Source organism: Patella vulgata, chromosome 8 (assembly GCF_932274485.2).
Source record: "Patella vulgata chromosome 8, xgPatVulg1.2, whole genome shotgun sequence".
Classification (NCBI taxonomy): Eukaryota; Metazoa; Mollusca; class Gastropoda; family Patellidae; genus Patella; species Patella vulgata.
In genome coordinates this window covers 50,430,573-50,452,916 of record NC_065886.2, presented here as the reverse complement: position 1 = coordinate 50,452,916, position 22,344 = coordinate 50,430,573, and the positions used below count along the sequence as shown (strand labels likewise).

General features: G+C 35.0%; 1 protein-coding gene across 1 annotated transcript; it reads right to left on the bottom strand.

Annotated features, from left to right (window-relative positions):
* Nucleotides 1-458: 458 nt before the first annotated feature.
* LOC126829339 (periodic tryptophan protein 2 homolog) lies at nucleotides 459-22,334 on the bottom strand. Its single transcript, XM_050559139.2, has 19 exons — nucleotides 22,198-22,334; nucleotides 16,283-16,395; nucleotides 15,054-15,148; nucleotides 14,429-14,528; nucleotides 13,694-13,837; nucleotides 12,805-12,940; nucleotides 12,305-12,419; nucleotides 10,230-10,281; nucleotides 9,990-10,127; nucleotides 9,039-9,246; nucleotides 7,930-8,078; nucleotides 7,016-7,163; nucleotides 6,452-6,602; nucleotides 5,616-5,796; nucleotides 4,952-5,099; nucleotides 3,903-4,077; nucleotides 2,973-3,191; nucleotides 1,374-1,599; nucleotides 459-731 (listed from the first exon to the last, which is right to left on the bottom strand). The coding sequence occupies exons 1-19, from the start codon at nucleotides 22,213-22,215 to the stop codon at nucleotides 509-511; spliced, it is 2,739 nt and encodes a 912-aa protein (XP_050415096.1). The 5' UTR covers nucleotides 22,216-22,334; the 3' UTR covers nucleotides 459-508.
* Nucleotides 22,335-22,344: the final 10 nt, after the last annotated feature.

Genomic DNA, 22,344 nt, shown 5'->3' with positions numbered 1-22,344 from the left:
GTCGATCTAGTACAGGTCTAGGAAAAACACACAATTTCAAGGAAAAAATCTTGATTTTGCCAATTTTCGAACCTCTGTATAAATCACTTCTGTGGCTTTATAGATATTATTTTTGTCTTGTTCACATTCTAATTAACCAGGAAACAACATTTACTTTCATGCCTAATTTTTTTCCATAAAAATAAAAATAAAAAATGCCAAAAAGTCACATCTTGTTCAAACCCTCTAAAAAATTGTTCTCATCAATTCCAACATGAATTGAAGGTAACCCTGTAACTTTTCAAAATTTTACAAAATAAGGACCACCCGACTGTCCAACCTCATGGGTTTTCTCTGGGTCCCCCAGTTTCCTTCAACTGCCTAAGACCCATACGTGCAAGAGAATTATTGGAATAAAATTATTGAACCATATGTTAGTCCCGAAATGATCTAGTTTTTGTCAAGTAAAACACAACTGATTAAACAATAACATTTTCATTTTGTAATTTTATTAAAAAGACATTTTTTTTTATGGTATAAAAAATTCTGTGTTGCTGTCAGATTCTGATTGTTCTTCTAGTGCCATATTTATATCAGCTTCACTTTCACTAACACTGTCTTCCTCACTTTCATTATCAGAAGTTTGTTTTGTTATGTCTTTTAAATTTGTTTTATGTTTTCGTTTTCCTTCAATCTGACATGTTTGTGACAATACTTGTATAAACTGAAGATTATATTTATTATGATCACATCTGAAACGAGAAAAACTCGGGTTAAATTCAAATTAAAACATTAATCGCTGAAATTATGTCATGTTTTAAATAAATATGAGCCAGTCTCACTTACTCTGATGTACATATGGGTCTGCAGAAAGAGAATTTTGCCTGGACAGTAGCACTTCCACTCTCTCTACTTACAGAATTCTTTTACATGTACGCAAATATTCCATTTGAATGACTAGACATAATTTTCTTGATAGATTTGCAAGTGTTCTTCTTGTGAGTTCTGCATAAATACAGGAACTTGCTATCTCTGCGATATAGTATTAGATGGAACCAGACATCAACCTCCATCAAAAACGTTATACACTTATCTCTATGGAGTCAAGATTAATGGCCGGCAAGTTTTACCAGAGATACACGAAGGATAGCCTAAAATTATCTCTAGGATCGAGAGTGATTTAACTTTTTGTGGTTTTCAAGGATTTTAACAAACGTTTGTCAAAAATACCCTGTTCTATACAGATCACTACTTGGATATTCAAGACGAGTCCAACTCTGAATGTGATATTTCATAAAATTAGTTATATTCTTTTCTTAATATTGAAAGTGTTAATACCTCTTTAAAAGTAAACTAATCAACAAAATACAATAACTTATGCAAACAATACCTACATTTTACTTATATCTTCATATTTTCTAGTGACATTTTTCTGTAACGATCTAAGAGTTGCCATTAGTGACTGTGATCGTTGTTTTAATTGTGGACCATGTTGCATTAATAAACACTGTAACCATATGAGATAAAACTGTATGTGGGCTGATGATTCTATTTGTGTAGCTATGAAGTTTAATAATTTATCTATGTAGACATTAGGAAGATTCTGACAAATCACATCAACTGTAAATAAACAATGAAAAAAAAATTAATAAAGTTTAATGTCAGCAATCTTATTTAGATGATTTTAAATGATTACTATGAAATTTATTATGCACACAATATAACCCATTTGGTGCCTACTATATTCATGCCATCAATATAACCAATTGCCTGATGAATGTTACAGAATATAAATCAGTTGGATGGCCAAATGGTTAGCGCGTGCATGTTGTATCATAAGGTCTGTCATTGAGTCAACTGGCATGGTTTTGATTCCTGGGTAGTGCTGATATCAAGTATCGATGCATCGCCGATGCATCGATTCGGCTAACGCCTATTCGATTCTCGGTACTTTTTTGTATTATCGATGCATCGGCAAAAAATACTAACAATTAGCTTTATGTGTCTGAGGACTCAGAGGAGTTCACAAGTTCGTCCACTAGAATAAAAAAACACCTTTTAAATACGTTTTTCTGCGTGTTTTATATCATTCAAAATAAAACAACGGAACAATTCAATGAATCCCGCACAAATTATTAGGCTTGACCTGTTTACCCTACGCTTCCGTTATGTTTTTCTCCATTTTCCAGTGACTACAAAGTCAAAGACTGCGTTTGCTGGTTACGTCCCCTGGCTATCATGTCCTTTAACCCCAAGGTCAATTTCACGGTTCATTTAAATGACCAAACGAACTGTCAGAAGGATAATATTTCGCGGCCGGTTCTTACAACAAATTTGAACAATGGCTAACGAGTGTCAATTGAAGTGAATCGGACAATATTAATGTCATAATAAATAACAGAAGAATATTGTGGAAATAAATTTATTCAAATAAATCGACATTTCTATAGTAGGCCTAATGATAATGTTAGGGAAATTCATGTTTCTATCAGAAATACTAATGTTATTTCTGTAATTTTTGATTAACAAAATGGTGGCAAAAAATTCCCGATGCATCGATACGAGAATCGATGTTTGAGTCCGATGCATCGATGCGTAAAATTTTACTTGATATAAGCACTAATTCCTGGGTTCTACGTGACAAGGAATAGGGTCAGCTGTCCAACTTTGTGGGTTTTCTCCGGGTCCTGTGGTTTCCTCCCACTGCTAAAGACCCATACGCGCAATAAAATTGAAATTGAACCATATGTTAGACCCGAAATGACCTAGTTTGTGTCGACTGGGCGTTAAACCTGATTTCTCTCACATGCATACGTTAAATCATTCAGCTACCTACCCTGCTGATATTGAAGCAATTCATGTATAACAACAAGGTTTCAGTACTTATATTCGTATACATGTATGACAATAATGTTTCACCCACCCATCCACCCTGATATTGAAGCAATACATGTATAACAACAATGTTTCAGTACTTATATACGTCTACTTACTATCTTTTACAGGAATATTTTCTATAACTTCTTCAACAAGATTCTGTTCATTCAGTCGGAAACTTAACATTAGTGCCTTGGAAAAGTTTTCATTATGTAAAGTTTTTCTGATATTTGCTGGAGTTATGTCCATTTCTAATTCAAATGGATCAAAAACTAAATTATGATCTAGAGAGTATATCAATAAACCTTCTGTTGTCGTGGCAGAAAATGCTCTTCCTGAAAAATATGTGCAAAATAAATTAATGAAAATGCATTTTGATTTGAATCAAGTTTCAGTTTGTGAAGAAATGAAAGTAACATATTAAATTTTAAATATACCTGCAGTAAATGTTTGGTGTCTATATGCAACATAAGATTTCAATTACCTTCTAAATGTTTAAAATGTAATTGCTGTTTATTATGATGTCAGTATTTCTCCCATATAAAGGTCAAATTTGACCCATTCATTGGAGTGATCCTTTACTCTGTATACAAATGACTGTATTAATCAATTTATGGTCATATAACAGAGAGAGAAAAATGGGGTTTAACGTCCTACTGTTCTCCCCACGAGGGAGCTATGAGGGAAATTTTACCAGGGCAGCAGCAATATGGCCTACTCTTATATCAAATTCCAACTGCTAAGCGATCTTTAACTTGTATACCAATGTATACACGTGACCTGAGTTTTTTGCCCCATCTGAAACCATGTGGTCATATAACAATTTACAGGTATATTATATAGGTCAATAAATGTAGGTTAGGTATTATTTTGGCCCTGATGTTCATGGGTAGAAATGAGTTATCATTCAGACAACTACTATAGACAATATAAATGGGGGCACAATCAGTAGAAAATAATGTAAACTTTAAATGTTCAAAACTTGGAATAGTGTAGTTATAATCAGATCTATTTCTACTAGGAAAGTTATATACTGTGAACATTACCTGTAGGTGAGAATCGAACACAGGCTACTCGTACTTCTGGTTTAAAATGACGAGAACTTAAATCTCCTTTCTTTACACCTGGTAAATTTAAAGTTACTCCATCCTGCTCCCCTTCCCCAGCATCAACTAAAGCTAAACTTCCCCATTCTGTCATTTTTCTTCTATCAAGATATTCCTGTAATCATACAACAATAATATATATAATTAAAAATCTCATCTTCACATATATTCCAGGAAAATGTCTACAATCTTCTTCAAAACATCTGTTAATAGTACCATACACGAGCTTAGAAATGACCAAATGTTCATTCCAGTACTCTTCAGCTCATTTGTGGAATTCACTACACCTTGATATAAAAAGATCAAAGTCTGTCTGCATTTTCAAAACAAGACAGAAAACTCACCTGTTCATACAACACTATGGATGAAATGGAACCAAATTGTATAACTTTGCAAGCACATTTGGAACTCCTAATACGGGTATTTATTGTGCTATATAAATTATGTTATTATCGGGAGCCACGGTGGCTAACTAAGAGGTCCTGGTTTTGGCCGATGAAAGTTCCCCAGATTTGTCCAGCGTGTTACCACTTGTAAGTGGTGCAGGACTGAAGGCCTGGCAAGGAACAATGTCTAGTCCTTTGGATGATATGAAAAACTAAAATCCTATTTACACCTTAGTGTGCACATAAAAAAAACCTTAACAGTTGGAATTAAATTGCTGTTCAGGCAAAATTTTCCTCATTGCACTCTGCATGGCATATTCACATCGTCATTATCCTACTTCATTCATTCTAATCACTAGCCATTTATAATGATTAAATCATTGCAACATGTGTCTCTAAGATATATATCATGTCCATCTATTATATGCTAGAAACTAATAGATGTTTATCTTTCATTAAAGTTTTCTATTGGTTTATGTTTAAACCATTAGAACTTGATCAGGTACAACTCTACTAGACAGTTACTAACAATGGAAAGTGATCATTTTCCATAGATCAGTCTTTCAATCAGCATCAACATTGATAATAAAACTATTTATTTACCTCCATGCCATCAAATGAACGATTACAAGAGATTTCGAATTTCTTCATGAGAATCTGATCGGCTACAGAATAAATACAGATATTTTTAGACTGTCCGCCAGCTAATAAACATTTTCCATCAGCACTATAACACAATGTATTAAAATATCTGAAAAAAAAAAGATAACAAATGCAACCAATATAACTTTTGTTTTTTATGTTTTTGTTTTGAGAGAATGGAAAAGGTTTCAACATCTGATTAAACATACATTATGTAAGAGCTAAATCTGCCAACTGCAGGTCTTTCTTCAGACCTGAAATGTTATCTAAACTATTAATTAGACATTAATTAAGTTATCTAGACGATAATTAACTCTCAATGCCATCGCTAGCCTGCGATATTTACTGGATTTGAATACATTTTGTCATGGATGCTCTAATGTCAAAATGGATAATCAAGACTTTGTTTTTTATTGTACCAACTTTAGTAATGATGATCGAGGCTAGGCCTAAACTTCAATCGCTAATATCTCGGTTCAGAGTGGAGCAATTTGACCGAAATTTTCTTTACATTATCTATTTTTTTAACTATCATAGCAGGAACTGTCAGCTCTTTATCTAATCTTCCATAATGCCTCTTTTATTAATTGTTGATAAACCCATAATGCAAACATCAATAACTTACTTTCCCTCTGAGAGTTTTTTGGCAGTAACTTTATCTGTATCTTTTCTACTATAGCCTAGATCATGTCTACCCTCTACCGATCCTATCTGTACAGCCGTATAAGGATTCCAGAATGATATCTGGCCATTTAATGTTGATACAGCTAATTCCTGTCCATCTGGTCGGAATGTTAAAGAAAGAACTGAAAAGAGCAAATAATAATAAGCATTTGTTACACATCAAAGATATAGACATGTTCTTGTCGTGTTCTCTAATACCCTAACCAACAGAAGAGTCTGACATTTTGAAAAAATATAGGGTTCCTCCATTCACCCGCATGAACAATCCCATCAAGTATTACAAAATTCTACTGCATTTCATAAATTTCAATATATATATAAGGAAGTTACCAAGTTTTTAAGAATTTCATCAAGAATTGGTAGCGCACTCCCAAGCTTTAAAATTAAACATTTGAGAAAGTGGGTTGTAAATTTACTATCCCAAAATTTTATGAGTATTTTCTTATACCCTAAATCCCACAATATCTAAGCAATAAGCAATTGAAAAATTTCGAATTTCAATAAGGGGTCTCCCAATAATCTGACGTACATCCCCGTAAATGTGAAAAAAATACATCAGAACTCCAAAATATAAAGTTATCACAAGAAATTATGGACAGAAGGATGTCTCCATTAAATGTGGGCTTATAATAAACCACCTCTACATTGTCGGGGAAATTTTGTAAAATGAAAAAGGTGGGAGCACTCTCTTTTAGATTCGAACATCTAAAGTCCTTTTAAACCTAGAAAATGATTTAATGCAATCTAAAAACAATTAACTTAAATCTCTACACATACCATCAGTAAGTAAATGTATCGTTTCTTTAGATCCTTTACTTTCAAATACATCCCATATTTTAACTGTTTTATCCCATGATGCACTAGCTAACATGGCTCTACTAGAACTAAAACTAAGACAACTGATTGGTCCTTGATGACCTGTCAGTACCTGAAAACATAATGCAATCATTCATTAGTCGCCATTCCTCGATAAATATTAGTAATTCCCAGAGTATCTAAATTTATAGCCGGGCCTCATACAGGTGGAAGAGGGTGTTTAACGTCCACTCAACACAAACTAGGTCATTTCGGGACTAACATATGGTTCATTTTTATTTTAATAATTTGCTTGCCCGAAGGTGTCTTTAGCAGTGGGAGGAAACCAGAGGACCAGAAGAAAACAGGTGAACAGGTTGGAGAGATGAACCTATTTCCTGTCACGTACAACCGGGGAATCAAAACCATGCCAGGTGACTCAATGACAGACCTTATGATATAATGCGCACGAGTTAACCATTCAGCCATCCAACCCCTAGTTATTCTGCCCAGAGTTATTATGTTTAGAAACTAAATGTTACTTACTTCTAATAATCTACCCGTTTGCATTGACCAAACAAATATTTCAAATGAATCTTGACCTCCAGCACATACTATTTCTCCACTATGATCTAATGCTAAACATGAAAACTGTACTGGACGAGGGGAGGTAAACGTTCGAAAGTTACGATATCTGAAACATCAAAACCTTCAATACAATTTCACAATATATTCCATTTTATTCCAAATATATAGACATTTAAACTTTCTAGATCAACAGATACCACTTGCCATTGGGTTCATCTGCGCAAGGAATGCCATGTTATACATTTATCCTTTATGCTGAACTTGTTTCAAGGATATTACTGTAACTTTTTAGTACAATGGATACCACTTGCCATTGGGTGCATCTGCGCAAGGAATGCCATGTTATACTTTATACTTTTGTTTTTCCTTTATGCCGATGTCATATTGTGGTATATTCTGTATCACTGTGGTCTGAATGCCATATTTAAGTTAACACAAGTTGTCTCCCTTATGTTGTAGTTCTTCTGCCTTTTTGAGTAATAAAGATGGAGATTTGGAATTCTAACATGGAGAATGGTTGATTTTTCCTTTTCACCCACATGTAACTGTGTAACAACCCAGGATCCAAATATAACACTGAACTTATTTCAAGGATACTACTTTAACTTTTCAGCGAAACTCAGGACCTTGTCTTCTACTTGGAATTGACTTATACATAGATGAAGGTCAACAGATTGACATTGTGAAAAACTGTCGCTCTACAGTGCGAGTGCTATTATTTAGCAGATGATGTCACTCAACATCGTCTGCTGAATAATACCACTCACACATGAATATAAAGTACATTGTTCAGATGTTTGTTATCGTCTAATCCACTTATAGTATTCCAATCCAAATACTAAATAGATATATAGGTTGTTTAATTTTATTACCTGTTAAGATCAAAAGCCCGAACAGTACCATCTAAAGAACATGATACAACAACTTGACCATATTGACTAAATGCTACTCCTGATATACCACTAAGATGTTCATTAAACGTTATAAAACAAAATCCACTACTTGTATTCCATACTTTCACCTACAATTAATACATAATATGCTTTCATTTTATTTGTGTTCATATATGCTTAAGAATGACTTGTGAAATTGCAGTGAAATATACCATAGTAATTGTTATCCATAATTAGTGTTTTATTTGAAGATGCTTTTTAAACCAAGACACCAAGAGAAAACTCAACTTTTCAGATAAGTTTAAAGGGTTAAGAATAGAGAGACAGAGAGACAGAGACATGGAGTAATGTCCACTTGACACAAACTAGGTCATTTCGGGACAAACATATGGTTCAAGAATTTGTTTGTGCATAGGTCACTTGCATGTAGGGGTCTTTAGCCGTGGGAGGAAACTGGAGGACCCTGAGAAAACCCACAAGGTCGGACAGGCAACCCTACTTCTTGTCACGTACAACTGGTTAATGTAAACCACGCCAGTTGACTCAATGCTAGACCTTACGCGCTAACCATTCGGCCTCTATTATGCTGACAAACATTACAAGCAGTGTGAACTGGTTACAGCAAAAAGGGGCATAACTCTAAAAAGTATTTATCCAATTATGATGATAAGAACTAGGGATTCTCTTATTGTCACAATACTAGTTTACTGAAAGTTTCAGAAAATTCAGATAAACACTGTAGCCTCTAGAGCACTAACAAGAAAGTATGGGCAGAGACAAACAGAAAGAGGGATTACAATATACATCCACATTAAGATGTGGGCGTATAAAAACTACTTTTCTAAGATGTTTTGGTTGAGAATGGACTACTTCCCATATTCCTTAAGCACTGGTTAATAATCATTGCTGCATCAGATAACACTTGTAGACTAATCAATACCACAATGAAAGAAAAGTACTACACATCTTCATCTTATTTAATTGATTTGATTAGTTGACCGACCAATGAAAAAACTTTCAGAACTGCTATATCATATGCTTTTAAAACACTGCTTCAGAAATATAATCACAGCTTTACTGCAGTTTACCTTTCCATCATCGCCTCCGGTGACAATATTTTGTCCATCTGGTGAATATTCGAGACATGTCATGTTGTTAAAATGACCTTGTTGTTTCATGACATACGATTCACTCTGCCATTCCCACACCAGTAATTGTCCTTGTTGTGAACATGCTACACCTATCCAATCACCAGTCAGATTTATATCAACTGATTTTACTGATTGCTCAGAAATACTACAATAAAAACAAGATATTTATGAATTAATAAAATTACAAAACATCTAGCAACATGTCATTTAAAATAGCTAAGTCTCTAACTCAATATCATCCAAAGTCTTCAACACTGAAAACACGAATAATTTGTCAATTTAAATCAACATTGATGTTATGATCTTACTGAGAAAAGATGGGCTTCTGATATCCAATATTTAAGACAAAATAAACATTTTGCCATTGGTACACAAATTGTGTATCATAATGCATTTCAGTGCCATTTGTAACAAAGGACAAGAAAAAATGAGGCTAGACATATTCCACAAGTATGTCAAACGGTGACCTCATATTCTTATCTGGAGAGAATACGCAATACTATCGGTGTAGACTGGAATAACCAGATGTTAAAGATTGCCAATCGACTGAGACTTCTGGCATATTTCACCGAACATAACTGATTTGAAGTTAGAGTAAAAATGGGAACGACTGAATGTAAATCAGTTTATATACATTCATAATACATTTGTGTCTATTTCTAGGTCTCAAAAATTAGCAATTTAGCTCCTTTAATGAATTGCAATCCATCAATGGACACCCGTTGTTATTACAAATTGACTCAATCTATGAACATCTCCACTGATACTGATAGGCAATAAAAATACATGTCACAGGACATTGTAATATAAGTCACAAAATCTGCTTATATCTTGCAGTTCAAAGGTCAGGAGTAAATGTTGATGTGATTAAATCGAGAAAAAACCTACCTTAAAGAATGTATCAGATTAAAACCTGGCATCTCATTAAGAAGAAATCCACCATCACTGTAACCAGTAACTAATAAATTATTAGCTTTATGAAAAGCAGCACAGGTCATTCGCACTGATCCAGATCGTAATTTTTGTCTGTGAAGGAAGAAAGTACATAAATATTTTCAGTTAAATATATTGACATAAAAAAAGATTAGTGCTAGTTTATATGATACAGGTAAGGGAAATTTAACCTACTTTTCTGTTCTTTCATACTTGACCATATCAACACCTTTTTTATTCATTTTTCCTGTAAAATACATATTAAATAATATAAAATATATCGTAATATAACCCTATTTTACTGACAAAAAAAAATAAAAGATCTGCCCCATGCTAACGTTTTGTATACAAAACTTTTAATACTGTATCATGGATTTAGCTGTTCCAAGTCATAAAAATTCATTGAAAATCAATATACTTGTTCGTCTCAAGATCTTAAACTCTGTGTATCAATCTGAAGTCAATCGGATATTAACCCAAGGGCCATAACTTTGGCAGTAATTATCAGAAATCTTTGAAAATCAATAGGATTATTCGCCTCGTGACCTCAAACACTGTGTATAAATTTAAAGTCAATCAGATATTAACTTTAGCCTTTAGAGCATCCACAAAGTTTTTTGAAGTGATCAAGGGCCATAACTCTGGCAGTAATTATCGAAAATCACTGAAAATGAATCGACTTCTTCGTCTCATGACCTTAAACACTGTGTATAAAATTTAAAGTCAATCGGATATTAACTTTAGACTCTAGAGCTTCCACAAGATTTTTCAAAATGATCAAGGGCCATAACTCTGGCAGTAATTATTGTAAATTGCTGAAAATCAATAGGATTCTTCGTCTCATGACCTTAAGCACTGTGTATAAATTTAAAGTCAATAGGATATAATAACTTTGGCCTCTAGAGAGTCCACAAGATTTTTTTGAAGTGATCAAGAGCCATGACTCTGGCAGTAATTATCAGAAATCACTGAAAATCAATAGGCTTCTTCGTCTCATGACCTTAAACGCTGTGTATAAATTTAAAGTCAATCGGATATTAACTTTTGCCTCTAGAGTGTCCACAAGATTTTTTGAAGTGATCAAGGGCCATAACTCTGGCAGTAATTATCGGAAATTGCTGAAAATCAATAGGCTTCTTCGCCTCATGACTTTAAACACTGTGTATAAATTTAAAGTCAATCGGATATTAACTTTGGCCTCTAGAGAGTCCACAAGATTTTTTGAAGTGATCAAGGGCCATAACTCTGGCAGTAATTACCGGAAATCGCTGAAAATCAATAGGCTTCTTCGTCTCATGACCTTAAACACTGTGTATAAATGTAAAGTCAATCGGATATTAACTTTGGCCTCTAGAGCGTCCACAAGATTTTTTGAAGTGATCAAGGGCCATAACTCTGGCAGTAATTATCGGAAATCGCTGAAAATCAATAGGCTTCTTCGTCTCATGGCCTTAAACACTGTATATAAATTTAAAGTCAATCGGATATTAACTTTAGCCTCTAGAGCGTCCACAAGCAATTGTGGACGCCGGACGGACGGACGGGGGCGACGACAATATACGACCACATTTCAATGTCGGCGTATAAAAATTAACTGGCCTTGTAGATCAGGCCGGTTTCTGTACAGAAGTGGATGTTTAATACGGTTAATTCAAACACAAAGAATAGCTTTGTTTATACTCCAATTGAAAGTATATATATAATGCAGTTCAAATATTTCAATCCCTGCATTGGCCGATTAAAATCAGGATTTTCAGGCGTGGGTTTCCCTTGTCAGTGGTGCAGGACGGAGGGCCTGACAAGGACAACTGTCTAGTCGTTCGGATGGCCGAAAAACCAAGGACCTGTGTATACATTGGCATGCATGTAGAAGATCACTTGGCAGTAGGAATTTGATAAAAGAGAACAGTAGGACATTAAACCCCATTTAATTTCATTTCATTTGCAGTTCAAGTAGGGAAGAAAATACATGACAATTCATGGAATATATTTCATGGCCATATTTGTTGAGTGATTTGTTTAGCAGAGTCCTAAATATTGAATTAGAAATAACCTTTCCTATTTCAAGGTTATCCCTTCCACTGGCATAATGTCTGAGAATATCACAATCATGCCTAAAATAACTAATATATACATGCATCAAGGCATGCCGAATATTACAATGTGGCGAAACTTTTATAAAACAATCTGTTGCAGTGGTCGCTTAAACAAAATGTTTGGTATTTATTGTGTAATAAACGGATTAACATTATATTTGTATATATATTTACCACTTTTCTTTTTAGCAGGTTTATCTGATCCTCCTACTGGTGCTAATTCTAGATCTTTTAATTCTTTATCAGATTCCCAAAATGAAGCTTTACAATCATCACTGACTGATAAAACCTGAGATTTGGTTAAAGATGTTCAATACATGTTGTACATCGTGTCAGGTATGACTTACTCTTTCTCAAATACCCAATATCACTTGCCCTTAAGTATATTTGCCCCGAGGAAGGTTAGCTACCAGCTTCAGATTTTCAGGTAAGTAAAGAACTAAAGTTCTACATTGTGATAAACTGATGTGCTTTTTGATTCCATTAGTGATGAGGGCAAGCTCTATAGGATTAGGTTGGGGTTTTTTTTTATCAATTTTAGTTTCATTTTTGCCTGACTGTGTGGATAGTGGAACACAATATAGGTTATATCTCAACACTGGCTTTAATGATATTTAAAACAGTTTTCAAGAAATAATCAAATTTTGTAGGTTTTTATCAGAATAAAAGGATACATTTAAAGAATTTGTCACAAAGAATGACCCAATAATGGCACCTTTATGACCTCCTAAAGTAAAGACAATTAAATTAGTAAACTTTTCTGCTCCATAAACTCTGGTATTCATATCTTTACTTCCTACACATATTGCACTGAAATATAAAATATATATTTACAGTTTATTTCTCTTCAAAAATGTACATCCCATAAATATTTTCTTCTAGTATTTTATCAACATCACTGGTATAATAGGATGGTTGAGTGCTCTAATGCATTCACTTTAGATCACCAGGTCTAACATTGAGTATAGTTGTCTGGTTTTAATCCCAAGCTTGTATATGACAAGGTCTGTCATTGAGTCAACTGGCGTGATTTCAATTCCCTGCTTGTACGTGGCAAGGAGTAGGGTCGCCTGTTTTCTCCTGGTTGTCTCCCATTGCTGAAGACTCCTATGCGCAAGCTAATCATCAAATAAAATTGTACCATATGTTAGTCCCGAATAGACATTTGGCCAGCTCTCATCATGCAGGGAATTGGGAATATCATCAACACTGAATCCAAATCAAACACAGAAAGCAATAAAACCTGACAAGACAGAGGATCCCTCTAATAAACTAAACTTATCTATACAGGGATGTTGTTTTGTACGTATATGCCGGACATACTACACGAGTACGGATAATGTCAGATCAAAAATTAAGATATGGTAAATCTTATTCAAAAGTAGGTAAGGATGTGAGAACGTAAGTAAGTAAGGACATATGGAAGTAAGTAAGTAAGTAAGTAAGTAAGTAATTATGGAAGGAAGGAAATAAGTAAGGAAGATTCTTAACACATGTCAACAGCCTGTGAACTAAGTATTTATAAATATTTTGTTGTATTAATATCACTGTGAATATATTTACCTTGAATCACTTGTCCAATCTATACACGTTGTTTCATCATAAGCACCGTGAAATTTCTTATAAATAGTAAATGGGTTAAATTCTCTCGTTCTCCCTGGAGCGTGAAATATGTCCACCATGTTTTCTCGAGTAACAGCAAATTTTCTGGAAAACATCAAAACACCATTAACACTAATTTCAATTTGTTTTATGATTTCTATGTCACTATATAAGATGACCAATGTCAAAATATAATCTAAATCCCTCCTCCCACAACCCACCCTAGATCCTTTTAAATCCTATAGGTTATGAATATGTACAGTATTTGACAGTTTGTTTCCGTTAAGAGGAGTTTCCAAAAGGCAGAAGTGGATCTTCACGCTTTCTGCTCAATGACATAAAGAGGCAGACAACAACTAGAAGAGATACGTGTAACTATTGATTAATAACAACTTTTGATCGAAAAATGAACCAACTATCGACAGCTCCGAAGACCAAAGGGAGACAACTAACTTATCGCAGATTCCAGACAAAAGTCAACACTAAATCCCTAATAAAGTTGGTGATTAACTACTATGAACATTTGTTAAATCATTTAAAAATAATAACTAGAAAGGCATGAAAAAAACAAAAAAACATTTCTATCTCATGGGTAACATGTTGTACATCATGACTAAAACACTAATCCAAATTTTTATCTCGAAACAAAAACAGATTTGAGCAGTAACCACACAAGTATTCCATGTTCATACTTACTTGCCATTTGGACTGAATTTAACACAATGTATTGGTCTGTGAAAATTGTGTGTTCCTAGTATACTCTTACTGATTAAACTACATAACATCGCTTCACCATCTAAAATTATAAATAATTAACATATACATCTACAATATCAACAATACTAAACTCTGATATATCTTTAATTCATTTCTGTCAATTTAAAGCTGAATGTCAGAGACTGGAATTTACGATTAAAGTTGACATTCAGTGGCAGTAACAATGAATGGATGAATGAATGGAGTTTAACGTCCTATTTTTCTGCTCTGACTGTACATACCCCATTCAGTGTTATGCTATGAGAGAAAGTTTGTCTGGGCAGCAATTGGATTCCAACTGTCAAAGGATTTTTTTTCATACTATCCAAACAATTAAATGGTATTCTTTGCTACACCATCCGTCCGGCACCCTGATATGGTGAATCCCCGCTAGAAAATCCTGCGAAACTTTCTTAGCCAAAACCAAGACCGAACCGTCCTGGTTAACGAGATATAGCGTCTTACTCACTGAGCCACCGAGACACCTGCACCAGAAACAAGGGTAGTACAGATATGTTTTATGGGTAGTCTAGATTAATAGGTAGTATTATAAACTAGTATGTACCATTGGAGACGGCTATCATAGTATAACCATCAGGAGAAAGTGTAACATGGGATATATTCTGTTTAGCTTCTATTGGTAATGTTTCTGATTTATTACTGAAAAACAAACAAATATATAACACTGATCAATAAAAACAAACACTCATATTCCGGCCTGGAAATAACAGTTTTAGATGTAGCTGAAAAAATGTCAGGCACTAATGAAATAGTACCGGACGTTTTCAACTTAGAGCCGGACATGTATTAATCATATCAATAAAAAAGACAAATCAGTGCCAGACAAAATGACAGGCGCCAGAGGTTTGGTGCCTGACAAAGCCTGAATCTGTGCCTAACATTGTCTGTGAGAGGTGCCTTATTTCCAGGCTTGCTCATATTTAGAAAATCTTTAGTAAATATATAAAAATAATGTGTAACTAGATTCGGAATTCACAACAATATACTAAAAATACTAGTATGTTATACTAATGTATCGGTGAGCCCTACTACTTGACAGCCATGTTCCATGTCATCCCCAAAGGCGCCACTACAAACGAAGCAGAACACGGCTTGCAAACTTTCATTTTACTAAATGTGTATTATCTGATTAAGGCTGTCAAAAAAATATTGCTATATCGATATATTGCAATACGAAAATCTGCAATACACTGTATCGATACATTTTTGCCGTATCAATATTTTTCCACTTTTATATTCAAATGTTTAAGAAAGACTGTTTATAAAGACTTCATAATCAGTCATATTATTTAGGCTTTGCAGTAAACAATAAGTCAGCTAAACCAAGACCAAAAGTTATAAAAACAAATAAAGTGAAATTCATATTCACTAATCAGTCATGTTATAGGCTTTGCAGTAAAGAGAGAGAGAGAGAGAGAGAAATGGGGTTTAACGTCCACTCGACACAAACTAGGTCATTTCAGGACTAACATATGGTTTAATTTTATTTCAATAATTCGCTTGCGCGTAGGGGACTTTAGCAGTGGGAGGAAACCAGAGGATCCGGAGAAAACCCACGAGGTTGGACAGGCAACCCTACTCCTTGTCACTTACAACCGGGGATTCGAAACCACGCCAGTCGACTCAATGACAGACTTTATGATACAGCGCACGCACGCTAACCATTCAGCCATCAAACCCCCGCTTTGCAGTAGACAATAAGTGTCTAAGACAAAAGTGTTTTACAAACATCTTCATATGCCTGTAGCTACATAGTATGGTATATATACATACTTTCTTAAATCAAAGATAGTCAATCTGTTTCCAACTGGACTAATAATACTGTTACCATCTGGTGTAAAATTAAGATTACCATTTTTATAAACTGTACCTAGCAGGTTGGAAAACTGAAATAGAAATATGAAAAAAGTTTTGCAATCAATGGACATAAATTTGTGCAGAATTTTAAACAATTTATTTCAAGGCATTTTATGTGTTCTTTTGTTGTGGTCAAATACTCTTGGTTGAGTATGGAAGCTTTTCTGGACGGTCAACTGGCACTGATACGTCTTTGACAAACTAATTTATTTATCCATTTTAGAAATATACAAACTGTCGATATTGGTACCATTATACAGTCCAGACATCATTATTATTGAGAAAAATAGTGGTTTGTCAGACAAATAAATAATAGAGAAATAATCCACTAAAGAAGGGAACACCAATTACCAGTAGTAGCAATACCTTTAGAATGGTTGAATTAGGTACAATGCCAGCACCTTCCAAAATAACCAGAGTTCAAACTGAAGAAGCAAACAGGTGGATGGACAGACGGACGGACAGATAGACAGTGGGGACGAAAATGAGCACCCCTGTATTCTAGTAAAATCTGAATTCAAATTCGACAAGGAACTTATCATTGGATACTTAGAATCGGAAGGGTGGGGGGACAAATAGGTCTCTGTCCCCCCCCCCCATGATTTTGATCGTCAGGACAGATTTTCAGGTTTATATCCACATGATGGTGAGCTTGTTTCTATGTATCTGGAACTGAATCGGGACTTGGAACAAGAATTGCCCTTCTTCATGCGCCAGTTTTCGGCCAAATCTATTTCACTTGTGCATGAAGCGTTCCTCAGTATGTCACCTGAAGTGAGGCAGATATTCCCTTCTGTCAAAGCTCTTCTCCGTCTCATACTTCTGAACCTTGCTAGTTCCTGCTCAGCCGAGCGATCCTTCAGCACTCTGCGTCGTATCAAAACATGGCTGCGCAACCCTGTGACGCAAAACCGACTGAGCCACTTGATAGCGTGTGTGGTGCATAATGACCCCCTTCATGTCGCCAAGATATTCAAAGAGAACAGTCCTGATCGTAGAATGGACGATTCACTTAACTTCATGAACAATTAATATTTGTGCAGCCTAAAAGTAATGACAAATCCCTTGCATCAAAATAATGCAAAATATTGGTGCCAAAATACATTCACTTTATTTTTTTTTGAATTGTTTGTTTGTGTTTTTCTGAATATGATGTCTTGCCCATGTATTTGTTTTTGTGTAAATTTTGTGTGGTGCAGTCCGCCTGCACTTACTATAAGAATTAAAACGCCATTTGTATGAAGCAACTCGATGAACGAAGCTAAACATAACCCATGTAGGAGAATACTACCGGTGTAGACTGGAATAACCAGATGCCAAAGACTCCTATTCAATTCACAATCCCATTTCGCCGAACATAACTGGTTAGAAATTACATTACAGTAAAAACAGAAACGACTGAATGTAAATGTAAATTATGCCAATGCAGATAGAATTCTATAAGTTCCATACTATCAGACTTTTTCTTAATAAAATTTGTTGCTCCGTTCCAAAGGTTAATTGTCTTGATCTACTATATGCCACAGTTTAAATAATCTGGGTCTGAATCCATACGATATAAACATCCATTCCCTATAAATTGTGAGCATATTAGTTCCTTTTTGGTGCTTTTGCTTTTTCAAACCTGACCTCCCCGTGGTCACAGAGGCTTGACATTTTCGTCAATTGATTCAATCAAAAACTTTTAAAAAATTTTGGGACAAAATAACATATTTGGCTAAACTGTAATACTGCTGTGGCTACACCATTGCCATATACTATATGGATGGATGGATATAAAATTAACAATAAATACTGTGGTAGTGTACATTATTAAATATGAAATTGTATAATAATTTGGTGTGCTACATCGATCATAAGACCTTTGTTGAGTTAAAACATACTGATCATCATTATCAGGAATCAGATATATATTCTGGATAAATGTTTAGATTAGTAGTTAAGTCTTTAAAGGAGCTAAATCGCTAACATTTGGGACCTAGAAATTCACAAAAGTGGGTCGCAACGCATATAATACTGTAATATGAATGTATATAAACTGATTTACATTTAATGGTTTCCGTTTTTACTCCAATTTCAAATCAGTTATGTTCGGCGAAATAAGTCAGCAATCTCAATCGAGTGCAAATGAGCACCCCTGTATTCTAGTAAAATCTGAATTCAAATTCGACAAGGAACTTATCATTGGATACTTAGAATCGGAAGGGTGGGGGGACAAATAGGTCTCTGTCCCCCCCCCCCATGATTTTGATCGTCAGGACAGATTTTCAGGTTTATATCCACATGATGGTGAGCTTGTTTCTATGTATCTGGAACTGAATCGGGACTTGGAACAAGAATTGCCCTTCTTCATGCGCCAGTTTTCGGCCAAATCTATTTCACTTGTGCATGAAGCGTTCCTCAGTATGTCACCTGAAGTGAGGCAGATATTCCCTTCTGTCAAAGCTCTTCTCCGTCTCATACTTCTGAACCTTGCTAGTTCCTGCTCAGCCGAGCGATCCTTCAGCACTCTGCGTCGTATCAAAACATGGCTGCGCAACCCTGTGACGCAAAACCGACTGAGCCACTTGATAGCGTGTGTGGTGCATAATGACCCCCTTCATGTCGCCAAGATATTCAAAGAGAACAGTCCTGATCGTAGAATGGACGATTCACTTAACTTCATGAACAATTAATATTTGTGCAGCCTAAAAGTAATGACAAATCCCTTGCATCAAAATAATGCAAAATATTGGTGCCAAAATACATTCACTTTATTTTTTTTTGAATTGTTTGTTTGTGTTTTTCTGAATATGATGTCTTGCCCATGTATTTGTTTTTGTGTAAATTTTGTGTGGTGCAGTCCGCCTGCACTTACTATAAGAATTAAAACGCCATTTGTATGAAGCAACTCGATGAACGAAGCTAAACATAACCCATGTAGGAGAATACTACCGGTGTAGACTGGAATAACCAGATGCCAAAGACTCCTATTCAATTCACAATCCCATTTCGCCGAACATAACTGGTTAGAAATTACATTACAGTAAAAACAGAAACGACTGAATGTAAATGTAAATTATGCCAATGCAGATAGAATTCTATAAGTTCCATACTATCAGACTTTTTCTTAATAAAATTTGTTGCTCCGTTCCAAAGGTTAATTGTCTTGATCTACTATATGCCACAGTTTAAATAATCTGGGTCTGAATCCATACGATATAAACATCCATTCCCTATAAATTGTGAGCATATTAGTTCCTTTTTGGTGCTTTTGCTTTTTCAAACCTGACCTCCCCGTGGTCACAGAGGCTTGACATTTTCGTCAATTGATTCAATCAAAAACTTTTAAAAAATTTTGGGACAAAATAACATATTTGGCTAAACTGTAATACTGCTGTGGCTACACCATTGCCATATACTATATGGATGGATGGATATAAAATTAACAATAAATACTGTGGTAGTGTACATTATTAAATATGAAATTGTATAATAATTTGGTGTGCTACATCGATCATAAGACCTTTGTTGAGTTAAAACATACTGATCATCATTATCAGGAATCAGATATATATTCTGGATAAATGTTTAGATTAGTAGTTAAGTCTTTAAAGGAGCTAAATCGCTAACATTTGGGACCTAGAAATTCACAAAAGTGGGTCGCAACGCATATAATACTGTAATATGAATGTATATAAACTGATTTACATTTAATGGTTTCCGTTTTTACTCCAATTTCAAATCAGTTATGTTCGGCGAAATAAGTCAGCAATCTCAATCGAGTGCAAATGAGCACCCCTGTATTCTAGTAAAATCTGAATTCAAATTCGACAAGGAACTTATCATTGGATACTTAGAATCGGAAGGGTGGGGGGACAAATAGGTCTCTGTCCCCCCCCCCCATGATTTTGATCGTCAGGACAGATTTTCAGGTTTATATCCACATGATGGTGAGCTTGTTTCTATGTATCTGGAACTGAATCGGGACTTGGAACAAGAATTGCCCTTCTTCATGCGCCAGTTTTCGGCCAAATCTATTTCACTTGTGCATGAAGCGTTCCTCAGTATGTCACCTGAAGTGAGGCAGATATTCCCTTCTGTCAAAGCTCTTCTCCGTCTCATACTTCTGAACCTTGCTAGTTCCTGCTCAGCCGAGCGATCCTTCAGCACTCTGCGTCGTATCAAAACATGGCTGCGCAACCCTGTGACGCAAAACCGACTGAGCCACTTGATAGCGTGTGTGGTGCATAATGACCCCCTTCATGTCGCCAAGATATTCAAAGAGAACAGTCCTGATCGTAGAATGGACGATTCACTTAACTTCATGAACAATTAATATTTGTGCAGCCTAAAAGTAATGACAAATCCCTTGCATCAAAATAATGCAAAATATTGGTGCCAAAATACATTCACTTTATTTTTTTTTGAATTGTTTGTTTGTGTTTTTCTGAATATGATGTCTTGCCCATGTATTTGTTTTTGTGTAAATTTTGTGTGGTGCAGTCCGCCTGCACTTACTATAAGAATTAAAACGCCATTTGTATGAAGCAACTCGATGAACGAAGCTAAACATAACCCATGTAGGAGAATACTACCGGTGTAGACTGGAATAACCAGATGCCAAAGACTCCTATTCAATTCACAATCCCATTTCGCCGAACATAACTGGTTAGAAATTACATTACAGTAAAAACAGAAACGACTGAATGTAAATGTAAATTATGCCAATGCAGATAGAATTCTATAAGTTCCATACTATCAGACTTTTTCTTAATAAAATTTGTTGCTCCGTTCCAAAGGTTAATTGTCTTGATCTACTATATGCCACAGTTTAAATAATCTGGGTCTGAATCCATACGATATAAACATCCATTCCCTATAAATTGTGAGCATATTAGTTCCTTTTTGGTGCTTTTGCTTTTTCAAACCTGACCTCCCCGTGGTCACAGAGGCTTGACATTTTCGTCAATTGATTCAATCAAAAACTTTTAAAAAATTTTGGGACAAAATAACATATTTGGCTAAACTGTAATACTGCTGTGGCTACACCATTGCCATATACTATATGGATGGATGGATATAAAATTAACAATAAATACTGTGGTAGTGTACATTATTAAATATGAAATTGTATAATAATTTGGTGTGCTACATCGATCATAAGACCTTTGTTGAGTTAAAACATACTGATCATCATTATCAGGAATCAGATATATATTCTGGATAAATGTTTAGATTAGTAGTTAAGTCTTTAAAGGAGCTAAATCGCTAACATTTGGGACCTAGAAATTCACAAAAGTGGGTCGCAACGCATATAATACTGTAATATGAATGTATATAAACTGATTTACATTTAATGGTTTCCGTTTTTACTCCAATTTCAAATCAGTTATGTTCGGCGAAATAAGTCAGCAATCTCAATCGAGTGCAAATTTCTAGCGTCTAGTTATTCTAGTCTACATAATTCCATTTGATTTGGTGCAATGTGTCTAGCCTCGTCCCTCGAGTCTCTCAATACAACTGGGGCTGAAGCACATTATGGTACACGATTCGTGTACCAATGTTAAAAAAATTATTTGATCTTAAATATCGGATATCAGAAGCTCATCTTTTCCCGATAAGTTTACATCATCAATGTTGATTTAAATTGACCAATAATTCGTGTTTTCGACGTCGAAGATTTTGGAGGATTTTGAGTTACGGACTTAGGTCCTTTAACTTATAAAAGATACAAGTCTGTCTGACTCTGAGGGGCCCAAAATGAAAAACTAGAAATATTACGCTAAATCCCTTTTTGTTGTACAGTCACACTGATCATACCACACGGATCACATTCGGGCTACACTTACCCTGTAAGCGAATTTCATGATTAAGTCAAAAAGGGATCAGCAGTGCTGAATTGTTAATTCAAATAGTCACTGTTTACATAAATATAATTTGGCAAACTACGGTCCATCACAACATGCTTATTTCAACCACGTGAAACCATTACCTAA